Source organism: Lipophrys pholis (assembly GCF_963383615.2).
Source record: "Lipophrys pholis genome assembly, chromosome: 3".
NCBI classification, from domain to species: Eukaryota; Metazoa; Chordata; class Actinopteri; order Blenniiformes; family Blenniidae; genus Lipophrys; species Lipophrys pholis.
This window is the reverse complement of record NC_137627.1, coordinates 34,787,628-34,815,032: the sequence shown is the minus strand read 5'-3', so window position 1 is coordinate 34,815,032 and position 27,405 is coordinate 34,787,628. Positions and strand designations below refer to the sequence as shown.

General features: G+C 42.0%; 1 protein-coding gene across 5 annotated transcripts in view; it reads right to left on the bottom strand.

Moving 5' to 3' along the window:
- Positions 1-26,985, bottom strand: part of synrg (synergin, gamma) — a gene marked incomplete at its 5' end in the record, with an annotated part of 48,751 nt that extends 21,766 nt beyond the window's left edge. For 2 of the 5 annotated variants that reach the window (XM_080459345.1, XM_080459347.1), the window contains 15 exons: positions 3,220-4,182; positions 6,006-6,068; positions 6,502-6,626; positions 9,438-9,577; positions 9,656-9,910; positions 12,738-12,934; positions 13,989-14,069; positions 15,323-15,619; positions 17,256-17,648; positions 18,826-18,937; positions 19,041-19,146; positions 20,668-20,795; positions 21,147-21,286; positions 22,653-22,693; positions 26,951-26,985. In XM_080459345.1, coding sequence (XP_080315471.1) covers positions 3,220-4,182; positions 6,006-6,068; positions 6,502-6,626; positions 9,438-9,577; positions 9,656-9,910; positions 12,738-12,934; positions 13,989-14,069; positions 15,323-15,619; positions 17,256-17,648; positions 18,826-18,937; positions 19,041-19,146; positions 20,668-20,795; positions 21,147-21,286; positions 22,653-22,693; positions 26,951-26,985 — 3,076 coding nt within the window. The remainder of the gene's footprint in view (positions 1-3,219; positions 4,183-6,005; positions 6,069-6,501; positions 6,627-9,437; positions 9,578-9,655; positions 9,911-12,737; positions 12,935-13,988; positions 14,070-15,322; positions 15,620-17,255; positions 17,649-18,825; positions 18,938-19,040; positions 19,147-20,667; positions 20,796-21,146; positions 21,287-22,652; positions 22,694-26,950) is intronic. The other 3 variants (XM_080459346.1, XM_080459348.1, XM_080459349.1) reach the window with 3 other exon arrangements.
- Positions 26,986-27,405: the final 420 nt, after the last annotated feature.

The window sequence follows — 27,405 nt, the reverse complement described above, 5'->3', positions numbered from 1 at the left end:
ACAGTATCCTTTTTCCCTTGCTACAGTGATTGTTTGTCAAAGCAGGCTAATGTGCACAAACTCATGATCCCTCCAACGACAGAACTCAAGACGTTTGGATCCACATTAACCTAAAATACTTTCATGGTACTAAATACTTTAGGCTACATTTATTTTACATTGTTGGCAAATCACAACAAGATCAAGGAGCCTTTCTAGTCTCAAAATAAGAGTTCATATTCCTGTAAGAAAAATACACTATTAAATCTATCTGTATACATTTTCCCGTTCGGTAAAAACAACTTGCAATACTGTTATGCATAAAATGGTTATTTTGTATTACGTTCTTGTCAATTTCACAAATTGAAAAGGCAGGCACACTGCAGCGAAAAGCAAGGCAGGAAGGGCAATACTAACTTCACTATGTTCTCGGAGAGCCGGACCGTTGAGCCACACGTGATGAATTCATTCTGCGTAATCACAGATCACAGTAGGAAATAACAAAGGAGGAAGAAAAGAAAAGAAAAGAAACTCGGATTGCTTGAGTGACTCAAAATGAACCTCACAAAAGAAATACTGTCTCTTTAAGGTTACATACATTTCTAGAAACACAGTGCACAGCATGGTGAGGTGCTCAAACTGCCGCTACACTCAAAAAACTGGTCAGTCCCAGAGCTCTCCAAGAACTAGAGCAGCAGGTCAGTCGGGATGACGAGGGAACAAAATGCTGTGACGGTCGCTTCAAAAGCTTCTCAGGAATGTTTCAGCGTTAACGTGGGCGCTGCGCTCACCAGACCTGCTGCAGCTCCAGGGACTGTCTGTTTGCTCCCAGTAAACAGGGGCCAACATCTGGCCACAAACTAAATAAGGCAATGTCGATGTTTCCGATTTCCTCTGGTAAAGAAAACGATAAGATTCCTTGTATGGAATGATACGAGATGTGGTGATAAATAATGGAGGACATGTGGAATCGGTGATAGGTGAGATGAAGACTCACAAAATATCACGAGTCCTTCACACGTCGTCTCGCGTTACAGCGAAGAACCAACTGGAACATTTGCCATGAAACACGAGCGCTGACGTGGAAGGTGAGATGCCCGATGAATAAGTGATGGAAAGAAGAGGAGGAGGAGGAGGAGGAGGAGGAAGAGGACTGCAGACATGGACTGAATGTCTTTTCATTACCAACATCGTTCAGGTAAACTCCACTTTCATGGACGTGAGGTAGGGGAGATAAAGCCAACATGCTACATTGGTTGTGTTCACACTTGAGAGTTTTGTTCTGCTTAAACTGAACACTGGTGATTTTCTCTCCGTGGGCTTCATTTGTATGAAAAATGCCGAACATCCCAACGTCGGTGCTCAAAGATCAATCTGACATGGATTAAGGTGAATTCCAGTCCTTACAGTACCGTGTAAACCTTCCAGGCAGGTGTGTTGTAGGTAATATAATCAGGAAGGCCTCTGATAGACTTTCTGAAACTCCATACAGCGAATGGATTCAACAGCTATCTTTAGCATAAAGACCGTTAGACCCGACAGTCTACTGTAATAGGTTTGACGTAAAGAGACAGATTTCTATCCACAGAAAGTCTGTTGGAGACTAATTCCCAGCAGAGTTCCTTCAAAACGAGAAGGAAATTAAAAAAAAAAAAAGCTTTTTGGAAGACAGAGTGCTGTTTCTTTGTATTCACTTTACATCGATAAGAAAATTTAAAAAATATGAATGATTGTAAGTTTGAAGATATTTTTCTGTTGCGGGATTGTTTTTCCCCACAACTGCCTGAAATGTTCCCACAGTACTTCATGAGTACAACTCCACCATCATCTCTCATGATACGTGTGTGAGGTGGAGGATTTCCTGTCGCTGTCGTCGATCATAGGAAGTGTTGGCTCTCTATTCGTGAAAGAACCACGATAATCTATTTGTTCAAACGTTGTCAGAGGACCGTTGCATCCCATTCCCTCCTTTTGTCTTCATGTAAAATGTAAAATTCATGATGACACAATCAGTGTGATGTGGCTACTGAAAAAAGGCCACGCCCCTCCATTTGGAAACGTTTTTACCTTGAATATGCAACATATTTAATCAAATCTGATATGAATTTTACTGTGCATTAAAAATGTACTATCTTTATATAAAATGTGTTCAAAGTGCATTCTGGTCCAGTATTCAAAGTATTGATGCAAGAAGAAGAACAGAATGTGCTCGGTGACCAAAGTACAATATTACAAGTGTGAACACAGCTATAACTGCACGGCCTTCCCGTCTAAATAATGCTGCGTGGCTACTCCAAAAAATACTGCATGGTAATCCTATAGCTGTTGGACAAAGTGGCAGACCATGCTCCCATGTTCAAGTGTACTGCTGTGAAATTTGCACTGCATTCTTCTATCCAAACTGCTCAAAACATTTCTTTGCTGTTTGTTTTTTTAAGCATGCAAAAATGTGTTGTTAGTGGTAACAAATCATTTCCAGCAAATTAGAAAAAAAAAAAAATCACAGTGTACTCTGAACAGATAAGAGACATAAAAAGGTGAGCGGTGGTCTTTGGTATGCTGCAGCCTGTTGTGCCAAAACCGGCAGCTCGCATGAAAACGTGAGGATCATCACTGTGCAGCTCCTCGCGGACTCATCAGTATTCAACTGAACCTTCGGCCGTCGATCGGCGCGTCTAAAGCAACACATGTGCAAATACAAAAGGTACACCGAAGGGAAGGGTCTGCCTCTGTGATGTGGACACAACAAGCAGGAGGCTTATCCGAGTCCCACAGACGGCAGCCGGGGAGCGCGCCTGTGGCCTGCCACTGCCAGCACTTCAAAAGCAGACACTCGTCATTCGCAAATAGAGATGAAGGCCAGGACCTTTCTGTCATTACAATAACAATGTACGCAGGGCGGGGGGAGAGATGTAGAGGCAAAAAAAAAAAAAAAAAAAAGATAAATAAATAAATAAATAAATACATAAATACATAAATAAATAGATATAAATAAATAAGTGGAAATGAATGATGAAATGTAGACAGAGATCGGATGAGTCTAATTTGATATGTCATTCATATTCTTATGCCCGTCTTGGGGATTTGAATTCAGTGAGGACCTCATAACTTGCCCTTTCTGTCTGGTGGCCACTGAGGAGGAGGAGGAAGAGGAGAGGCTGGTCTGGCTGGCTGGCTTGGAATTGAACACTGCGTGTGACGGTACGAAGCCTCACCAGAGCAAACGCACTAGTTCCTCACCTGTAGCGGGGGGCTGGTGGGCCGAGAGGCCCGGCAAATCCAGAGAGCTGTCTGACATCACGTGCTTCAGGTCTCCGCCCATGTCCGACAGCTTCATGTCCAGCTGCACTGACAGCGCGTCCTCGGAGTCGTCCTTTCCTGCGCTGCTGCCCCCGATGGACGGGAGGTCCAGCGACTTGACGGAGGCGGAGTCCTCCTTGCCCTGTTTGAAGGCGGCCACCTTGTCCACCAGAGTCTTTTCCGAAGCCCCGAGAGCCGTGCAGAACTTTGAAGACTGAAAGTCGGCAAAGTCGTCCGTGTCGCTCCGGAGGGAGGAGAAGGAGCCACCGCACCTCTCCTTGGCATCGTCGTAGGCGAGGCCTCCCTCCAGAGAAAGCTGCTTGAATACGTCGTACTTGTCTGAGCTGTGCTGAGGCCGCTGCTGCGTGGAGGTCTCTCCCTGAACGCCCGTGCTGCCCTCACCTTTAGGTTCTCCACCGGAGCTGCCGAAAGCCATGAAGTCTGCAAAGTCGTCCTGAGGAGCCGCCACGGCTCCTCCTGCTGCCGAGGCAGGAGCGGCGTCAGAGGAGGAGCCAAAGAGGGTAAAGTCACCAAACTCGTCCGTCCCTCCTCCGGGAGGCTTGGCTCCGCCCGGCACCAGGACAACGGAGGGCGGCACAGAGATCGAGGGGAATGTGTTGGATTTGGTCTCAGTGGCGGCTGAAACTGGAGGCGCTATGGTCGAGAAAAGGTCCAGGTCGGCCATGTTGAGAGGATTTTGGGGCTGAGAAAGAGACACTATCGGTTGTTGCTGCTGCTGCGGAAGTTGCTGTAGAGACTGAGAGTTTGGGAAAGCAGAGGGGAAGGCAGGCTGGAAGGTCTTGGCCTGATCTGAGGGGTCTAGAGGAGAGACGCTGTCTGCGGTTTTAAAGTCTGTGAAGCCATCATCGGCGCTGACAGACTTGAAATCGGCAAATCCTTCCCCTGCGAAGAGAAGAAGAATTTCAGATCAGTAAGCAACAAAACAGAGCGACAAAAAAAAACAAAAAAAAAAACTGCCGCGATTCAGTCATTTTAATGTCCTAAAAGAGAGGAAGCAGTGGATTAGTTTTGCCTCTGCTACTTTGTGAATGCTGAGGGGAAACTTCCAGCTATCTGATGAGCGGCACACATCACTGCACAACATCTGAAGACTCACTCATCCACATGCAGTGAAGTGGTGATTGCTATTCTGCAAAAATGTCCATCTTAACACTTTATTTGTTGCTTTACATCGGAAAATTTCTAACAGTGAAGAAATGTCAGCCAGCAGATTTCCATGGGAAATGGCACGGCGGTGCAACGAATCACGAAACACTCGTATTCGTTGGAGTCCGAATTCTAGGAAATCAAGGAGGCTGGACTGTGAAGGAGACCATTTTGATTCTATACGAGTATTCAGCTGAACATTGACATAATATAAACTTCTGCATATTCAGTATCCATGACTTGTACTAAAAAGTCCTTTAAAACTGTGTTTCTCAAACTTCTGAGTGTACCGACTGATCAAATATGGAGCTCTCCACCAACATGGCTGACCTGAACATACAGGAGCGCAGCCATACCGTGTTAACTTATCACTTGTATACTTATTTTATATAAGTTATATCTTTTATATTTTTTCATTCAAAATTTTTTACTATTTTGGTAAATGTATGTATTTGCAAATACATTCTATTAAAATATATATTTATGACTTACCCTCATGTACTACTAGAGGGAGCTCTGGTGGTTCACGTACCACACTCTCAGAATCATGTCTCGATATTAAAGAAATAGTTTTTTAAAATCCATCGGCTTTAAGTGTATTGAGAGGTTTTACATATGATATTATGATAAAAGCGTGAGTAAATGTACTATAAATACTGATCAATTTGATTGCAACGGCTTTGATGGGTGTAAAAGTGCTGACATTTTTATTTTTTCTTTAATTTTAAAATGTATGCATATTTGGTACAGTGACAAGTTCAGCAGCAAAAATATTTACAGTAGGTCGGTTTAAAATACTATACACAAATAATTTAAAGACCAAATCTAAAAACTAAAAGTAAATGATATCAGTAGTTAAGATGGGCATTTGTTGCAGGAGAAAATGTACAGTACAGAATGAAAACTTGCCTTTTTTTTATCAGATTATGCAACAAAACTCTGATATAAACCACATGGGGAAAAAAGTCAGAATGCATTCTTGAGTCTCAGCAGTTGTTAAATCACTGTGGTTTAATATATGCATGAACTGAAATAGAGAATCTGTTCACACCGCCGGTATACGGTGGAGGAGACATAACTAATGGGCTCATTAAGGAGATGGAGCCTGACAATGCCAGAGAAAGGTCACTGCAAAGCACGACTTACTGGAGTTGTAAGAGTTGTCCCCATCGGAAACTGTTCTAATGAAACACGGACGGGAAACACACTGATATCAACACTGCAGGCTCGCAGAACACGACACAGTGTAAACAGGGAACAATGGCGTTGTCGTGACCTGACAGCTTTACCCAAGTTAGAATCCAAGGTTTAATTAGAGGGACGTTAACAACACCACCACTCTCTTCACATTTGTTTTCTGGGCAGGATGTGTTATTGAGAGTGGCCGGCTCTGAGCTCTTACTGTTATTTGGTGAACAGACCAAAATGGAGATTTAACTTACATAAATATATATAAAACTATAAATAAAACCACAAGGGGGGGGGCAAACAAGTACATAAGTAAAATGTGTTTTTTGTGAAAGCTGGACGTCTAACTGAATCAAGAAAAAGTTTCTTACCGACTGGTTTCTTGTCAGAAGGTTGTTCAAGCTGTCTGAAAACACTGTATTTGTCTCCGATATCTAGGTCAGGACAAATACAGAAGACTAAATTAAACAGGAGCAGAAAATACAACATGATTAATAAGCAAACAAGTGCTGCTGTAATGCGGTCGGCTCTTCTATGGACATTAGGGACATTTAAGCTGCTTCTGGGTTTGTTTCCTTCCTGCATAACTTTTAGAAAATCACTTTGAGTCTCTGGATTTAAAAACATGTTTAACAACTGGTAGTACTATTTCTCAGCTAAAGCGCAGATGTATGGTGTAAATGCACACTAACTGTGCCATTTGAGGTAATGGAGACATTCTGACTTCTATCAATCCCTGCATGCAGTCTAGATATGCGAGGATAATACCGACTTTATATTTTCATCTCAGGGTGAAACCGACTACAGCTTTTCATGGAGGGCGGCCGTATTCTCTGGGCCGCCCCCTGAATGTAACATGGATTGTACCTGAAGTGGCGAGCGTGGACTCTGCGGGCTGCTCCACAGACAACTGCTTGAACACAGCGTACTTATCCGAGGACATGACAGAGGCCGAGGAGGAGCCAGACACCGGAGTCAGCATGGCAGGCATGCTGCAGGGACACAAAGGCTATAGTCAGGCACCCCAGAGAGCCCAGTTCAATAGTGGCACTTAATCCCCATAAGCTGCCTGAGCGGGCAGAACATTTGCCCCGGGCTCACAAAGTTAAGAGAGCAACAGACTTTTTTCATTTAAGCTTTAGGAGTCTTTTTTTCTCCACTAAGGACACAGAATCTCTAAATTGCACCAGCAAAGACAGATGATCAGGTTTTATCCAGCTGTAGAAACAAACAAACAAAAATACCTACAAGCACAACTAACTCACTAACTTCACAACAGGTTATACATCTACAGGAAATGAAATGCTCTTATTCAGAAGGTTGTGCACTGGAATAGTTCATGGACTGGAACAGAGCCCAAACAATTACTGAAAACTCCAGTAGAGCCATCATTTCCGCAGTACAGTAAACACAAGCGTAGCCTGTGAGAATTTGCCAAATTAATAATCAAAACAAGGGTTGGTCTTATATCACAAGATATTTCAGCAATGCCAAAAGTAAATAAGTTGAGCTGCTTTGGGTTGTTTTCTTGGCTTAAATGAATGAAATGAGGAATCTTGTGAAATCCATTTTCTGTATATTTTAAATTTATTTATTGCAGTTTTTTTAATCTATTATTAAATGAACAGGATAACGTTTCACTTCAAGAAAACATTTGAATTAATACGTTATCGGAGTAAAAAAATCTTGTTCAACAATTAACCAGGACTAGTATCCAAAATCATGTGCAACTTCGAGTACATTCCTTAATTGAAAAAAACCTTTCCAGAAGGTTATAGATGAAGGTAAGCATAGTGGCAGCTTGTTTGTTGTTGAGTTGATATGACGTACAGGGTGGGCTGGGGAAAAAAGCATTGCTTCTGCCCAAACCCTTTTTCAGTTGTGTTCTTTTGGTTGTGTTCTTGAAGGGAATATACAATAGTTAAATGTAAACAACCAAAATAAAACTTCATTCACATGAGACTTTCTGGTACTTTTTGTGACAATCTTGGGATTTATGGGGGGAAAACAAATCTTGCACACACCATAAAAACAGACAAGCCTGTTTTTAAGTGAACTAATGAGACTCTGTAATTTTTGTAGATTTCAGATGTTGATGGTATATTTTAACCAATGTACCTTAATCTTACACCCTTGAGGAGCTCATACATACAAATCCAGTTCATCCAATAAGTCATCTAAAAAATAACTGCTGTTATTTATTGCTGGGTTTCAGATTTAAATCATTTTACTCTTTGGACCATTGATCAAAATAAGTTGATTTAGCAGGAACAACTTGAGAAACGCATAGATTCACTTTGTTGGGTTGATGACAGATCTACCAACCTTTATTGGACAAATAACCATAATTGGTAACTTCTCCAGTTTTTCTCCAGTTTGGTGAGTGACTATTTATTTTCCAACAGAACACCAAATCAGCAGGTCAGTCAGACACTTTCACCTTTTTTTAATTACAAATGACACATATTGACAAATGATCAGACTCAATAGTGTGTTGGCAATCGTTTATAGAAATATAGTGACAGGTACATCCCATTTACATTGATTTTACTTGGATGTGTTTGACTTTGGTCACTTTCACACATTCCAACAGACGTTTGCAGTTAAATGACACGAAAGGTTTCTGGTTTGAGTTTTACAATATGCTCAACAACACTCGTTTTTCTTTTTAAAGGAAGTATTCCAGTGAATGGCCTGTAAATGGTTTTCATAACTCAAAAGCAGCTTCTGTGTGATTGGCTTGATATGCAGAAAAAACACGGGTTTAGGGTTGAAGTTGCCAGGCAACCACCAAAAACTGCAACAAAGGACGAAGCTGAACTGTGGAACTCAAACTTTTGTTCCCAGGTTTTGTTCAATTTGGTAAATTAGTGCTGCACACAGCCAGGTTGAACATTTCCCTCTTTATTCAGTCTTGGTGTGAAGATAAGGAGCTCCTGTACCGACTAATCTTCTGTTCTCAACAGAAAAACAAATAGGCCTCTTCTGAAAATGTCAAAGGCTTCCTTAAAGTGAACATTGCTCTGACAAAAGTCAAAGAAATGAAATATCAAGACCAATATATACTTTGAGAGAAATCTTTAAGCTCGCAGTATGTATCCGTTTTCTCAAAGCCTTTCTTTCTGTAAGACATCCAACAGCAAATTATTGCTGCTGGTTCAGGCTGGCAGAGCAAAACGAGTTTTCTCCAGTTCCTCCTTTAATTAGACAACTGCCTGAAGACTGAGGGGAATTCTTGTTCCACTGTGGACACAGACAGGACTGTATGTTTTCAAAGGGAGAAATTGGACTTAAAAAGTGCCTCAACTGCTGAGATGTTAAGATAATTCATTTCTGCCTTCTCTTTGTCTTTCGGCAGATAATTGCCTTTCAGCCTCCTCTAACTGAAAGGATGGGTTACCCTCACAAAGTAATATAAAGAAATGATCTTATCTACTGTCCACTGAAATTAATTCATTAAAAGATGACCCAAACTCATTGTTATTCTGAGGAGGTTATTACAAGATATTAAGACAATGTGTCTGACTGTAAGACAGACAACGGCAGATACAAACACTATGCTGAATAACTTGGCTATAAATAGCCATAATAAGACCTTAATTACTGCAAATGTTAAGAAACGGCTTTTAGGAAAAGAATGAATAAACATGAGGCTAACATTTACATATATGGTGAACTCAGGTTTAGGATCATACAATTAAATATTTTCAGATGGGTGAAGACAGCTTTTTCCATGTTTTGAGCTAAACTGTGGTCAATATATAAGATCTAGTAAATATCTCCACTGCAGTCATGCTCAGTACCTGTTTTGGTGCTGAGATGTGATGATGTTAGGGAAACTTCCCCCGGACTCCCCCTGGAAGTCAGCAAAGGCCTGGTCGCCTGTCCCCACTTTGGGAGCTTCCTGGAAGTCCTGGAAGTCGTCGTCGTCGGTTTTGGTTGCCTGTGATTCAACATCACGTTAGTAATGATTGTATATTGTGTTGTTATATACGCAGAGCTGGAGGTTTGGCTACGCTACCTGTGCAGGAGGGAAACTGGCAATGAAGTTTGTGTTTGTGGGCGGTTGAGCCGGTGCTGCTGCAGGCTTCATGGCCATGACTGGGGGTGCTGGTGTGGGCATGGCCATGGCCATGGAGACCGCGGGTTGAGTCATCATGGGCTGCTGATGCTGAGGAAGGACGGGGGCCAGGGCCATAGCCAGCGCCGGCAGGTTGGGCACAGGTGGAGAGGCAAACTGACCAAGGATTTCCACATTCATTGCCGGGAGGCCACTCTGAAACGAAATCACATAACTTAAAAGGAACCACAACAAAATGGAAAACAAAAACGGCTGCCAACAAATTTAACTGAAAAATGTAAAAAAAAAAAAAAAGATTTATATAAAACCCATGCATTATTATTATTATTATTATTATTATTATTATTATTATTAATATACCATACACAATGTATGCGCAATTTCAATTTAGTATTTTTTCCAGATGTCAAGGAAATCTACTTGAAAGATTCTAGATGTAATAGATGGCGTCATACGGACTGTAGACGCGTTACATGTATGGATTCCAAACACCAGTGGCCAGTGATGAGAAGATGAACGTTAAGCAGCACACGCATTAGATGTTGGATAGATATTTAGTCCCACGACTGCAGGATGAGTCAGTTGAAATTTGACCGTGTTTTAAAGGAAGATTATTGCACGGACTGGTGTGAAAAACACACAACTAGTATTATGGACAATTTATTTGGAACAAATCAAGAGATAACTGAACAACAAAGTTCACCTATTTTAATTCCTTAAGGACTTTCAGTTTGTACGTTCAGTGATACCTCATATCCAGACAGACTGATATTGTGTCCTGAGGTAACTTTAAAGACATGGACATTTGTGGACATAACAGAAATAAATATTTCCCTTGCATGTGTGCCACATCATTTAGCATTTGAGAATGTGTATTTGTAAGTTCTCTGAAGTAGATCTTGTTTATAATGGCTGCATGTCAGTAACTATTGTCGTTTGGGGGTGATTTTTGTCCTGAGGTTTTTCTGTCCTTGTTTCAAAAGAAAAACATAAATGGAGAGTTGCAATAGTGGGCAGCGTGACTGTCCTTTGGTTGAAATGGAATACATATAATTTATTTTCTATATCAATGGCAGCCAAGCAGCAATGTTGATATAAAGATATCTACTTGTATGAACCATTCATCTATGTTGTTTTTTATCAAAACAGTCACTATATACTGTAACTGGCAAAGATTGTGTATTTATTTAGCCAAGAAAATTAGTTATATTAATAATCACAAACAACGTGAGTAACAAGAGAAACATCACTTGATTGACAAATCTCTCTGAAGTCTCATTTTTTTCCTCTATTTCCTTTGTCTTATCTGCTTTTTCAAAGCTCTGTTCAGTGTTTAAAGAGTGAAAATGTCCTGTGAATAATGATTTAAAAAAGACTTCATCTTAACCTCAAACCAACTCAGAAGTCAATTCTAAAGAGCCATTAAAAGATATCTGATTAGTGGATGTCACAACCTTTAGCCTCCCTCAGACTCCCTTGTTCTTTCGTTCTGCTTGTTTCTTTCACTGCAGATTGGACTCATTGTTGATGTGGCAGGAGTCTGGAGGCCGAGGCCACAGGAGTCCCGCTGCACTGCAGCAATCAGCGCCATCCTATTTAAACCTCACACTTTCAGACATCGTGACTCTCAATGCTGATTCTGTGGCATCATTTTAGTTTAGTCTTAAAAACTTTTATCTGTTCGTTAGTTCTGGAAATCTGCTACGGCCTCTGGACTGGACTAGGATTTAGTTTGTAATGGTTGCTCCGACTACATTCACAATCTCACATCTGTTTAATTTTGGGTATAACTGAATTACATTGAACACTTAGATACTTGTTAATCAGACGTCCTTTATTTCCTCGTGATTCATTTGGTTTAGGCAGCACAGTTTCAACCCTCCGTTGGTGCATTTTTGTGATTCTCAAAGCGTGTGATAAGCTTTCTCACAAAGATTAAGAATCCAGCATAAAACTTGGCAAATCTAAGTTTCAGATTTAACAAGGATTTATTCATAATCTGCATCTGTTGTTAACCTTATGGTTTTGCAGTGACACCTTTTCATTTAATATGTATATATATGGCATTTTGTCTCCCATAGACTGACAACAGTAATAATGATAGTAACGGATGTAATCAATAGTTAAACCCTTCATTCAATTAATTTTCCAATGATTTGTTTTTATTAAGCTTGTGGGAAATGTTTCTTGTAATCTAAAGTTTCAGATGATCTTTTACCTTTTAAAAAATTGTAGCCATCTTGACTTTAAGAATTCATTGAGAAGAAATTAGCTTGGGGCTAAAAGTCACAGACAAGGTGAAGAAATGAAAGCGCAGTGAGAGAGAACAGCCCTGTCAGTTTGCTTTTTCTTTTTCATATAGGACAATGACAAAATACAGAATAACAACTGCCAATCATTTCAGAAATGATTTTAACATTCCATATTGTTTTTGTGTTGCTCAGTTAAATCAGGAGAGGTATCAAAGCTCAGCGGCCACGCAAAACCTATTTAATTTGACGTCTTCACGTATTCATGGACGAGGGAGAAAACAGATGAATGTTCACACATAAATTATTCAACACAGTCAATCCTTGCAGAACAGATGTCACTGGCGGACGCAAACTTGTTATTTTTTTCCATCGTCGCAGGAGAAAGTTCTTTGTTTTTCTTGCGTTTTAAGGCTCTTGAAGATTTACATCACCAAAGGTGTCTTATTATTCCTCACATGGAAGCGGTGGCATGCGGCGCTTCGTGAGCTGCCTGCAGATTTGCATCCTCCCAGAGGTGCTGGTGACAGGCCCGGGCTGAGGATGATAAGAAGCCTCCTGCCAAACCTGGCTGATGGGTTCTCCGCCATATATTGGGCTCAGAGCGCTTTGCAAGCCGTGGGCAGATTCACAACTCTGCCTCCTTGCCACAGTTTTCCAGCAAAGCCCATCTAATTTCTATGCAGAGTTTATGGCGAGGCGCTGCAGACGCCATGGGGGATGATTAGTTAAGTTGTTCTAAGTGAATAATTTGTTTTGACTCTAGTGTTTACCTGGGCCACGCCAATTAGTGCCAGTACAGTGTAAAGCTCCTCCTTGGTCAGCATGCCAGGCGTTGTGCGGTTGGCTGAAGCCCAGATTTGCCCCAGTGCTTCCCTGGGAAGACCTGACGACATCAGTATCGGGTAGAGCTTGGCTGTGTCGATCCCTGCCGGCGTCATGGTGAATTCAAGAACCTTCTTGAACATTTCTGAAAAGTAAAAAAACAACAGTCAGTCATTCATGTAGGTAAATATCAACTTAAGGGGGACACAATATGATAAAGAAAATTCTATTGTTATTGCTGCGGTCTCTTTCTAAATCCTCTTCATTGTAGTTTCCTCTGACTGGTCAGCGTCCACTAGTATAGATATATAACACATATCCAACAGAAATTCTCAAAATCTATTGTTCATTATATAATAAGAGATCAATTGAAAAACACATGTCTGTCAACACTGCAGTGTGCATTTATATTTTCATTATATTATACAGAGTTATGGTTGGGGTGAATGTATATAAAATCATCCAATTACAACACTTCAGAACAGCATGAATAGAATAATTTAAACCATCCTTTGAATCTACAAACTAAAGGTTTATACTCTGTGTAGTTGTGTATTTAAAAGCAATTGAAATACAGTTTCAAATAATAAATGACAACGTTCCGGACTATTGGGCTTTTTGTTTCATTAACTGAAGAAAATTATCATTTCGGTGGGTTTGGAATTCTTGAAATATATAAAGTGAGTTGGGTTTGTTCTGTACTGAGGTACAAAAAATTTCAGGGAAAAAAGAAGATTAAAGAAAATTTTGAGTCAAATCTAATGTAAAACTGTAGTTTTGAAATACTGAATTTCTGGGTGATCTCATCTCAATGGACTTTATTTGGTTACCAATTCTGAATAAACTGAAATTCTGCCAACATCATCTCATGTTTGTAAATTCACAACAGCCTCACTTACTGTGCCAGCTTATCACCATTTAAAGGAAACACAGCAACACCTACTCAACTAAAGTGAGCTTTCAAACCAGTCTGAAGCTTGAACTTTCTCCTTATAGGATTAACCTGAACTAGTTGTTGGCCTCATTAGTTTGGTAAACTTTGTAGAAACATATGTATGTCATAAATAAAATGCATGTCTTTTTTAAGCCAGAAATCAATTCAATGTTATAGTTGTTGTTGATGGAAAAAGAAAAGAAAAAGCAATTTGAAATAATATCATGAGACAATACCCCGGCTGCATTCATGGGTAAATGTTTACCTGGGACCAGACTGTCATTGTAAACCCAGGCCGGCAGCATGGGCTGGATGTGCTCTTGTTGTTGGTACACGCCAACACCTGCTGTCACACACGCGCACGCGCGCACACACACACACACACACACACACACACACACACACACACACGAGTTAGCTGTTACAGCAAAAGTCCTGTCCAGGCATACGATCTGCCAAGCCTCTTGGCAGCTGAGCCCTCCTCGAATCGAACTCGACAAATTCATAGACCTGATGTCTGGAAGGCTTGCTGCAGATGTAACGCTCCCCTGCACTGAATCACAAGTCTCCCGACACGTCAGACATCTATAAATCAGTCTGAGTCACTTTCAGCTTCAAGGAGATGGGAGAGAGAGACGACTGGCTTTTATGAAAAAGAAAAAAGAGAAAAAACCTGGAAATCTATTTTAGCTGTCGACACTGACCTAATTTATTCTTTCCAAAAAAAGAGTATAACAAACATTTCAGTCGGCTCATTTTGAGCCGAACACACTGCGAGCCATGCGTTTACTCAGGCAGGCACTTTGCACATAATACTCCCATCAGTCTTGGGCCGTTAAATGAATCTTATTACAAATCTCTCTGGCCTCCATGATGAGCCACTATATTTCCCTCGGTGACACGGAGGACACGGACACAGACAAACAAATAATAGCACAAGAGGAGGAGCGGAGCGGCATGCACAATCAGCCTTGGATTACGTTGGACCCAAGCGGCACCTGCCAATCCATGCGCATCCTTGTTAAACCAAAACAGTCAGCATGCGCCAGAGGTCGTTCAGAGAGGGTGTTACACAGCGAGGGAACAGACGGCAGCTTATTTAGTCAGCAGGTATTACCCAAGGACCTTGACAGACACAGTTCATTTCCACACTGTGTGCAGAGGGCAGCTGCATGAGAAAGGCCCCTCCAACACGACAGAGCAATCGAGCAGACAGAGGAAAAGGCAGAGACTCTTAAAAACAAAACAAACAAAAAAAAAAAGGCAGTAAAAAGACCAGGAAGGCACCTCAAAGGCAACATTGCTTCATAATAATCTCAGCGGTGAAAAGAATGTCAGCTTGACAGCATTTAACGGCACCGAGGCAGCAGCAGTACGACGCCCCGTCCGGTATCTGGTATAAATCAAATATGACCCAAAGAGATAGAGGAGATTAATCTGCTGCAAGAGGAGCAGAATTACTTCATCAGGGTTAGAAAGAATAGAAGCATTTCTTCAGGACCAAAGAAGCCATTGCCTTGATTGTGTGTTTATGTGGCAGCAAAAAGCAAAAGAGAGAAAAGGAGCCTATGAAGTCCAATAAACAGCTTCTTCTCTCACCACTGTCGCTACTGGTCTGAGGAGGCGGGCCAGTAGCCGGAGGCGGGCCAGTAGCCGGCGGTGGGCGGCTGGGGGCCGGCGCCGGCGCTTGAGGTAGATTTTCAGTGGTGAAGACAGAACTCAAGTCCTGAGGGGCTGCTGCCCAGTTCCTGGCTTTAGAGCTGGGCTGAAACTGGGCTGAAACTTTAGCTCGCGGAGTCATTTCAGTCAAGCTCTGCTTGGCTCTGAAGCTAACCTGGGCCATCTTATCTGCAGTTAAATCACATGAGGAAAACAGCTTCTCTTCCAGGGACGGGCCTAAAGAAGGAGGAACAAGCTTCTTTAACACACACTGGCTTTCAGCTGGCGAAACTCTGCACTTTTGGACAGACATTCAGTGTCTCATCAGGGCTTTTGAACCTCAGCATACTCGGTTATGAATAACATGAAGGTTTTGTGGATGTGTTACAATATTGAAGAAAACCTTATTGAACAATTACAACCTTTTTGTGTTTTCTGTTGTCAACCAAAATCACATGCACGTGTTCATAAATGGGAAATGTCAAACACATTTATACTTAACATGTTGGATAATGACATGCTTTGACACATGAAGGGAGGGACGAACGCAGGCAAGAAAAAAATCCTGGATTCAAAGAACAAATCATCCCAGACACTGAGAATGCAAATATTGCATTTGTTTGACTGCAAAGGGATGCACATGCCAGCTTCTGGAGCCCGAGACTTATTGGAAACCCAACTTTTGTTCCCTAATGAGAAAACTCCACAGGGCCTTTTTAAGTAGCTTTAAAAGAGATTAAAAGTTGAACAATTTTACTCGCACACAAACCAATTCAATCTGGTTGTTGAGCTGAACATTTTCTGTCTCTTCACGTGCCTTTGTCAGTCAGGGAACCATTATATTAGAAAATAACTGGCAAACCATCCTTTAACTGGACAAATTGAATGGAAGTTTCACAATTTGATACAAGCTTTTGTGAGAAATCCTATTACCAAGGCTGCATATGAATGAGGGTTTAGGCAGGGGTCTCCAATCCTGGTCCTGCAGGGCCACGAACTAGCCAGCGTTCAAACCCCTCCTGCTTCCACACATCTGATTGTAATGTCAGACTTATTATCAGGCATTCTGCAAAACCTGAAGACGACACATTCATTAAATTCAGGTGTGTTGGAGCAAAGGGAAATCGAATACATTTAGCAGAGCAGCCCTCCAGCAGCACGACTCTAAGCTTTTCTGGATCATATTTGCCCGCTTGGTAGATTGTTGCTTGCACAAGGTGTCAATTAACCGTATCAATTTTCCTCTGCAACCTGAACTTTTCACCAGAAGAAACTAAGCCCATCACAGCTCTTCTCTTTTACTATATCAGAGGTAATCCATCCATCAACCGTCTAATCTGCTTATTCCAGATGCTAAACATCTAGGTCAGAACTGTCTTGGTGGATTGAGGATGACATTCGACTGAGGGCTGTATTTCTCTGGACAGACGGCGATCGCTCTCTCTCCGCCCTGTCATTCACAGTCTAGAGACTGAGAGCTGTCACAGAGCAGCTGCTCATCGCATAGATTACACTGCAAATGACACATGACAGCATCGGCCCCGTGGAAAGACACAGAACATCAACAGATCCATTATGAATGGTATGTTTAGCAACATGCCAGTGAAGCACACTGCGAAATACAAAATGGGTTCCTTATTTATTGTGCATCCCTGTTTGGAGCATCTGTTCACATTTAAGGTTGAAGTAATGAGGCCATCTGCTGTATTGGCAACATGCTCTGACACTGTAACACAAGCCAGGACCAAACATCCAGAGGTACCGGTAAATCCATTCGGCATCAGCAAGTAAAAGCAGCTCTTAAAGAGTCAGTGGCCGAGTTTAAATGATAGGGATGGGAGTGAACGCGTCAACCAAGCAAAACAAGAGTTACCTTGAAATGTAGATTGGGAGCTGGTGTTGACAGCAGAGAGCTGGGAGGCAGTGTGTGGTGAGAAGGACTGTGGGGGGGGTTGTGAGGGAGGGAGTGATGGCTGAACTTGGGCTTGAGAGGAGAGGTGGAAGTCGGAGGAAGGGAAAGCATTGACGGGTCCCTGAACAAAGTCACTAAATTCATCCTCGTCTGCAGAGAAACCTGTCGTAGGGGCAGAGGACAAAGGGTGCACGTCGGCCTGAGAGGAGAGGCCGAGGGCGGAGGAGGAGGAAGGCGGTGGGAAGGGAGCGGGGCCATCGAGGGGCCCCTGAAAGTCACTAAACTCATCCTTGTCCTCAGACAAAGCAGGGGGGGGGGAGTGAGTGGTGACTGACGGGTGTGATGGCGATGAGTCTGCAAAAATGAAGAAATAATGATGATGGCACAACACATGACACACACAGTGGAGAACGAAATAAGAGCTGCACAGTGGGGGGGGGGGGTCAGATAAGGACCATTTTTCTGCAAAGCCAGAAATTGTAGAGCTGCAAATCCAAGTCAATTAGTCAGATTCACTAACTTGCTATTTAACCGTAAGACCACACGGTCAAAACTGCAAAGTTCAGAACTGTCATGGACTTTTACATTTTGTTGGCTTTTTTAATGACTGAATACATTGTACTGGAAGTATTATTTCTGTCATGAGACCTTGGACACTGAACATTAATGTTTTGCTTTAAAATAAGAGAAGCATCAATATTTACGAGAATGAAGCCATTTTTTAGGGGCTTTCAACACCACATAGAAATCAATGAAGTTGTGAGGAACATTACATTAGTTTGTGCGCTGGCTTGAAAGAAGGGGTTAAACTTTTCAACAGACAATCGTGTTAAGAAATCAACAATTGTGAAGCTTCAGCATTTCTTCTTTGTGTCAATGTCACCAAAATCTGCTGTTTTTGTTTGGAGTAAGGAAGACTTTTTGCCTTAGAGCAATGTTTCCCAACCTTCCAATATAATTAATCTGAACCTTTACAAGATGACTGGGGGAAGAAAGATAAAGATTCAGATGGCTAATTAATCACAATCATTAATCAGATTAACTTCTAATCAGATTTGACACGTGTGACATGATGCTGCATGCGCATAACACAATTTCAATGTGCAACAAGGTGGGAAATCAATGCACGCCTACCGCTGTCTGGAACAGAATCAAATCAGTGAAATGAAGCAAAACTACAGCTCTCAAACTTCAGAGATTAAAACTGAGTTGACAAACAGATGTTGCAAAAAGTTTAAATAATACAGGCAGGGTGGATAAACTGAAAAAGATCAACAGGTGAGTCGATGAAAGGAGAGATTTGAAAAACATAAAGGGATAGTAGAAATGTGATGTAATCTGTGTTGCATATTTTGCACTCAGACAGAAAATCCCTGTTTTGGCTGGTCTGGCTGCCAGCTGGACAGCGATCACGCTGACCTGCCTTTAATCCAGTTATTACTCTCAGACGAAGGCGTTTCAGCGGCGCTACAGTGAAGCACAACAGGAAAAATGATGGCGATTACAAGTGAAAGCGCTGAGCTGAAACTACCTTGCTTCTTGGACTGCGATGAAGGAGTGGGGTGCATCTTTGCATCTCTGCTGAAGCCGTCCAGGTTGCCTTTGATTGCCTCCAGCGCGTCGTCACGGCTCTTCTCCCCCGTCTGAGTACAGCACAATAGAGCATGCAGGGCTCAGGGGGTTACGGAGACGAGCAGCCGGCAGGCCAGAGAAATGGTGAGATGAACAAGATGTGCAGAGACTCACCTTGGGTTTGACACTGCTGAGCAGCCTCAGCTTCTGTTTCTGCTCCTCGAATTGTCTCCGTTTCCTGTCCTCCTCCAGCATCTTCTGCTGCTGCTCAAGACGTTTTCTGTAGCGGGTAAAAAAGAAAGTACAGGCACACAGAGAGAGTATAAGGTACTGGTCAAACTCTATAAGGGAGCAGAGTAGGAAAAACATTGTACTTTTTAAAATATAGCTGAACGTAAATCCTATTTTATGTATACATTAACAGATGAGGCTGATTATCTCCATTAGGATTGCATTTGTCCACGCAGCCTTTTTGCTTTGAGTATTTAGATGAGATATTTCTGATTTTCTTAATGATTAAATAACAGTTTCCTTAATTTGACAGCAATTAATTTTTTTCTCAAGATTACAGCAACCAGCAAGTTCCCACACAATAGATATTTCATAACCATAGTTTCCCATAAAATAGATAAATGAGTTGGGGATAAAAGAGCCGAGGAGGAAATGGACCATAAAGTTATTAAATCAATGGAAAACCCTCAAGGTGTCATATCCCGGCGATACAACAAAGTGACTGACACTGATACTAAATATGAGTTGTGGGCCTTTTTCTATGATATTTCTGCAGCCTTTATTCAGAAAAAGAGCAGAAAACCTACTTTTCTGCTTCCATTTTATTTTAGTAAAGTTTTTCTTTGCAATAGAAATATTTTACAAACCTAAACTAGAAACCACATTTGCAGATCTGTGAGGCCAAACTGAACATTAAAAGGCTGATTTTGATTGCCTGAAGCTACAGCATTAACACTTCAAACACCTGAATAATACCATGAATATATATATATATATATATATATATATATATATATATAGTAATTACATATAATGTATGCAAAACTGGAATCTGATTTAGATCATTTCAATATGAAATTCATGCACTTTTTGAAAAAGAATCAGTCACGGTTAAAGTTCTTCCCATTTTATGGTCATACTTATGGTCTGTATTTTGTATCATTTGTTGTCTATTTATCATACTTTCTGCATTTTTATTCCTGAGGCTTCTGTATTTTAAGCTATGAAAAGGTACTGTAACTTGGCTTTAAGTCAGGAAATCTGATTATGTGTGGCATTGCTTTATGCTACATACTGTCCATGTCACAAAACAAAACAAAACTAAACTAAACTAAACTAAACTAAACTACACAAATAGCTGAAACAGCACTGGTCTCCTGGGTTCCCTTCACATGGTTTTGGAGGCATCGTGGGAGAACTTGCCACCAGTGTGGGGATTTATTCCGTCTCTTCATGTGATGCCAGACTGACTCCATGATGTGAGATCAGGGCTCTGCAGGGGCCATACCATCTGCTGCAGGAGCACTTGTTCTGGTTGCTGAAGATAGCTTATCGTGCTCCAGAATGAATCTGGGGCTGATCGGAGTATTCCCTGATGGACTGAGCGATGGATAACAATCTAAACATCAATGAAGTGACAAAACTTTTTGTCCAGTGGTGGGTCAGCCAACCGACTTCACCGTCCCGAGAGCCGTAAGACATACCAGTGTGTTTAAGTTGTCATGAATATGCACACTCGTGTTTATACTCACAAACAAGCACACACAAAGAGGACATGAGAAAGTCTTACTGGTGCTCCTCCGCCATTTGTTTCTGGATATCCGCTGTATACTGAGGCCCAGCAGGTCTCATTCCCATGAACTGTGGCTGACCCAAAAACTGCATCCCTGAGGTCTGCATCCCGATCGCCATCCCGCCCTGTTACACACCAAGGCACAAAACAGAAACATCATTCCTGCTTCAACACTGGTCGGAGTGACACTTATGGATTAAAGTCTAGTTAAACTTCACAGAGCGACAATAAAACTCTAGTTAACGTGCTTGTGCTTGAGAAGGGATTTGATGAGGAAGCGAATAGAGTTAAAATGAGATGTAAACCCACTTGAATGAAATCTGTTGAATCAATACAGCACAGATTCAACACTGTTTTCAGTAATTGCAGCCACATTGGCAACTTTGTTTGAAAAACAAAAGAGTCCGGCTCCCCCTCAGAGAACGATTAGTTTCACCCCAAAAAGCACAACAGCCAATACAAACACACATGCTCACCTGCATAGGAATAGCGCCTGGGGGCATCTGTCCCCCAAAGTTCATTCCCATCATGCCTTGCATGTTGGGCTGCATGACTGGAACCATGGGGAAGCCCTGTTGCTGTTGCTGCTGCTGCTGTTGCTGCATGGGTACCATGCCTGCAGAAATGGATAATAACACGTTCATGGTGTGTTGTAAACGTGACAAAATCAAGAAAATCCAGGTTTAAATAAACTGAAACAAGTTAATACAAATCAGGAGCTTTTAGATGGGGGGAAGCCTCCAGAGTCTGGACATGATTCAATCAATTTTGTGGGAAGCTATAAAAAGAAACAAGCTCAGACTCAAGCAAATATGTTTTTGTGTTGACTGCTGTGACAGCTTGAAGCAGAACAAGAGGAAGGAGAGGGGGACAAAATGGGAAAACTGTGTTTGTGGACACAGATGCTGAAAAGCACAGCTGAGCAGCCAGAGACTGGAGCCGCCAGAAGATTCTCCATGTTAAAATCAACTGGGCCGACTAAATGGCTTGTTTAGGAGGCAGCTCACATTCTAATTTGTTGGGCTGAACTGACATTGCCAACAGGCGCATGTAATGACACCTAAGAGGCGCCTGTCCCACTGGTGTGTGGATGGTTAATCAGGAGTGTTACTGCAAAGTCAACAACCTAAATATGACAGGCTTGCAAAGCTGACTGACGGTGGGGGGAACCAGAGTCTGAGCTCCAGTGAGCTGAATCCTCACTGTCGTCTCATGAGCTTAACGAGTCAGGGTCAGCATCATCTTTAAGGACCGGCATTAAACGGAGCCAACAAACAAGAAGTGAATCAGGATAATAGACTTTGGTTGTGATGGGCAAATCTTGCATATTTTACAAACAATGTCCATAACCCCAAGCTGCTGGCTGCTACACAGGGAACTCTGTTGTATACTAAACTAAGAGTTCAAGGTGTGGAAATGAGAAGTACCAAATGTTATAAGCAGTGACACTTTCTAAAATGATCTGTTGTATAATGTCGTACACTTCTTACTGGTGAACTGTTTAACAAGGCTGTGCTCAGCCCGAAATCGGCAAGAACAAGTGACACTAAAAGGGAATGAAAGGATAATTATCTAAATCCTTGAAACCCAAGAACTATAATTGGCAACTTCTTCATTCATCCATTAACAATAGCAAAACAACTTGTATAAGTTTGATCCATTCACTGGGATACAACCGATCAAAAAAAAAAAAAAAAAAAAGTAGCTGTGCCAGGAGTCGAACTCCCAACCTCCAGTATGGGAGAGGAGGACACTACCACTCAACCATGATTCTTACAAATCTTTAGACTGCATCACTCAGTTTCAGAGAGAGAGGAGAGGCATCAGTGCGTTTAACCCTTAAGACATGTAACAGACAGAATCACACAATCGTGTTCAAATTCTGAAAAACAAAACAATCTATTTTTCACGTTTTGTAGAGAAACAAAGTTCAATAATGAAAACAAACAGTTTGGAGTTAAAGAAAGGTATTCGCCACTCACCTTGTGGTGGGCCCAATCCCCCTCCGACAGGATACATGAAACTAAAGGAAAGGAAAATAAAAACACAGATAAGGAGATTTAAACAGAGGCACAACCTTAAAAACAGCATTGTGTCTGCCGCACAGATATTAATCAATATTGACGATAACTCGGTTTATCCACACCCACTGCACGTAAAATAATCACTGGTTGTTGTTGTTGTTAGTGAGATGCATTAATACTTTTAAAGGTAAGCTCGTGACAAGCTTCACAACAGAGCAGAGGGTCTGTGTACAGTTCACACTCAACTTTTTTTAATTTCAAATGATTTTCTTATTAAATTCTGGAGTCGGTATACGTTGTGTTTGTAGCTTTGCTGGATGAAAAGGAAACTCCAGCGCACAGTTTAAATAATAAATGCATTTATGCCCACATATGCCTCAGTGGTGAATGGTAATTTGCTCACATAGTGCATCCTCACTGGTTCAGCAGTCTCTAAGCACTTTGAAATGGTCACACATGCTGAAACCGAGGCGGCTGCCATGCAAAGTGCTCGCCCTCCATTGGGAGCAATTTGGACTTCAGAGTCTTGCCCAAGGACACTTTGACATATGGACTCGGCGAGGTGGGGATCCAACCGCCAATATTGTGATTGGAAGACGACCAACTCAACCAAGTGGTGTCTTTAACCCAGCAAGGCTAATTCAACCCAGCACGGCTAACTTAACCCAGCAGGTTAACTTAACCCAGCAAGGCTAACTTAACCTAGCAGGTTAACTTAACTCAGCAGGGCTAACTTAACCTAGCAGGTTAACTTATCCCAGCAGGTTAACTGCACTCAATTAAATAAATCAACTCGATCTAGTTTTCACATCAATGCTGCTTGATCTCTTTGCTATGTTGAGGGCAAGGAGTGGAACGTCCGCACAGAAAGACCAATGGGTTTGGAGAATAAATATGAAAAATAAATGTTAAAAGATGAATTTCAATGAGGAAATTCATTGATCAACAAACAATCAGGTTTTAATCACAAACGTCAGGCTTGAGATGAATTTTCAGACATGGATCCGTTGGGAATTCAGGCAATTGCAGCAACGCTTGTGCCAAATCAACAGAAGGGTGAGAAAACGATGAAGGCAGTCTTGTTGCTGTTCACTTCCCGTAGGCCACTTGGACTCTGTCGGTGGGTCTGTGCTGAGAAACGGGCCTTTAAGAAAAAATCGGAGGAAAGACTGCGATGTGAGCGAGCCAAGTCTCTCCCTCGCCAGCACCAACCCACACAGGCCTACAGCTATTTGTCAAATAAGTTATTACCACTCAGTTCTTCAGGCTGGAGCTGAAGATTCACAGACAGACGGGACGAAAGCGTCCGGGCTGCTGCTCCCACTGATCCCCAGATGCCATTTCATCGTCACTGATCCAGTTATATTACACATTCATGTGGCATCAACACAACTGCGCTAAGAGACAGAGCGCCGGGCCGTTCAGACATCAATAAATGTAATCAGTAACAAGAAAAACCTGTAAAAAATCTCTTTATTGATTAATTTAATGAATAAATGTAAAAAAAAAAAAAAGAGAGAAAATTCAGATTTATTCTGCCTTAAAAAAAGCAAGTTACATTTTTACCAATCTATCATTACCGTCTCTCATAATGACACTTTCAAAGTGATTTATGTAGTGCTGCAATATTTTAAGTTTGGAAGCTAATTTTCTCAACAATAAACTCATTTTGGATTTTTTATGATCATAAACAACTGAAAACAATGCAAATGCTCACATATGTGAACCACAGCTTAAAGTATCTGTAAAAAACAACAACTTGGAAAATAAATATAACATATATAATATCATGCATGCTTGTTCCTCAGGCAAAACTTATTGTAGAAAATAATATAAATATCTGATTTATATTATTTATCTATCTACCAAAGGCTGTTTTATCTGACAAACCAGATATATTCATTGAAATGATGTTAAATAATAAATACATTGGGCGGTGAGTAATGTTTTTTAAGGCAAAGCAATAATGTGAGAAAACAAACAGTTTTAAGTCTAAAACAAGTCACTCTTCTGGCTCAAGGATTCAGTCAGTCACAGAGTGTTGCTGCAATACGACTGTCGTCAGTGATGATGCTCGACTTCAAGGGTTTCAGATTCCCACATCTGCTCCCTCTAAGATTTGCAGCTTAAAAAGCTTTTACAGGAGCGCCATGGCGGTGCAGCCCACCATCCTGCAGCCAATAACAGGTCACGGCCGAGCAGATTAACACGGAGGGAGATAAGCGGAGCAGCTGTGGACGCCGGCAGCTCAGCGTCTTGTAAGAGGCCTGTAATCATCAGCGATCGTCCAACTGCCGTCAACCCCGCGAGACAAAAGGCAGGATTTTGGATGCTATGCACACGTCAACATTGTTTGAGGCACTTACTAAGAAATACAAGCCAAACACTGAGATTTATAGCTACTCGTGTCCAATTATGTGTTGTTTATATCACAGTAAGACACAGATGCTTTCATAAATATGAGGATGTCGCACAGGAAAACAATCAACACTTTCAGACAAATCAGTTGACCAAAAAAAAACAAAAAAACTTTATTCAAGCTAAAGGCTCCAACGTCTCCTATAGGAGGACCTGCTGCATCTTGTGATGCAACTCAAATGTCTCCGTGTTGTCAACAGTTTACTAAACAAACAACTTAGAGAAGTCCCTCTGGGGCAAAACAAATGTTTGACTAGAAACAAAACAGAGGAGTGAAAAGAGAACTACTTTATAGGTTTAAACAGCAACTGTACAACAACTTTTTTGTCTCCTCTTAATGAAAACCCGTCCAGTGAGCAGCAGGATGTCGAGGTGTTACTGAGCTTACAGCTGTGGTTGTTTTGAACCAGACTGAAGACAGAAGTCTGTCTATTCTCACATGGACAAGTTTATTCAGCACCCAAAACAAATGATTACCTAATGTGTGGTAAGTCACATATATTATTATTATCATTATGGACTATATATATATATTCACTCTTGAATCCGATTCAGAGGTTGCTGAGGCTGCCACACAGGCGTTCTGCGCAGCACTACTGCTCCATCTTCTGGCTTTGTGTGCCGATACATAACCATACTTCATAATGCTGGGTCGACACATCTGGGAGCAACACTTCAATAAAATTATCCAGAAATCCTCCACACGAGACTCCTGGCTGTATAGAACTAATCAACGCAGGTTCCAGAGCTTGCAAACAAAGCACAGTAAGTTGATGGAAACCTTTAAAGGTTTTCTCTCAGGGGGGAAACCTGATGAGTTAGAGCAAACAAAGCCACGACCACAGATTAATCCGATTGTCTGTCCTCTCTGCAGGTGTATTAGACTATAGTTCTCTGGTGGTTTTTCTTTTGTGAAAAGGTGCCTCATTATCTACACCATGAATCGTGTGTTGATCTGGAAGGTTTGTCTATTTATCATAAGGTCATGACCTCATTGTTCAAAATGACTGTGTTTGAATTGACATAATAAAGGTAAATGTCACTCGAGGTGGAGTCTTTGAAGGTAAAATGAACAGGTGATACTGGCCTGGTTTGTTCATTGGGGGGGGGGGGGTCTCTGGTTTCACCTGCTGGGTCTGTATCACCTGGCTGGCCTCGCGCTCGCAGCCAGACCGTATTTATTATTCACACCGCCTGAGCTGGTCTCATGAAAGTAACATGAAGCTGATGGCCTTTTCATCATCTTCATCTTCATCATCCACCTGCTTTAGCAGGACACTCTTAACGCTTCACACAGGACTAACTATGTTATAAGATTACTAAACTGAATAAGGACAGATCCTCATTTGGGGCTGCTGTGAGAAGAGCCTGTACTGATCAAGCTTCTTTCAGACTTAATAAAAGCTTTGACTGCCTCCAGAAGTCAACCTTGTTGGCAGAGAATTGGTTTTGGTGAACATACAATGAACCGTCCTCAGGCCTGCCGCCACAGGCGCGAGCTCAGCATCTATCAGCGCTATATGTCCCATTTCAGAAGACCACCATGTTGAATCTACATATCGCCTCCAGCACGACAATAACGGTGGTCGCTCCGTGGAGCTGCGGTGTTGTTTTGGTCCAGTCCGAGTCGGAACCGGCCGGGTCAGGAGCGGCTAGCAGCTGTTAGCTGTGACACCTGACAACCAGCCGTCTCGTCTCATCAGCCCGCCTCCAACACAATAAACAGCCTCTACCGCCGTGTTCCAGCCGCCCCGGGCCGCCGAACAAGTCCGAGCGGGACTCCGCACAAAAAACAACCGTTTCTCCCCAACAAGGCTGGTTTCAAAAGGCTAAAATACCTGCTGCCTCCCCCGGATCCCGGTCGCAGCGCCATCTTGATAACAGCAGTCACTAGCTGGAGGATGACGTCAGCGCTGACGATGGGGGAAGATTCCCTGAGTTTAGACTGTCAGGATCAGACCGAACCTTTGCCTGTATACCCTGAGTTAAGACGTCCCTCACTTGAAACTGTCAGGCTCAGACTGGACCCGAGTCTCTTGTTCCTGAGATTGGACTGTCAGGCTCAGACTGGACCCGATTCTCTTGTTCCTGAGTTTGGACTGTCAGGCTCAGACTGACAATGAGCCTTTATCCATGGGATTGGACTGTCAGGCTCAGGCTGAATTTGACAGGCTGCACACAGCTGCACATTTATTCACAGTGAAGCATTTTCATATAGTGACCCTGTCAATGGAAATACATTAATTTATTTATTCAACCTATTTTACCAGGTTGGTCAATTGAGAACCAGTTC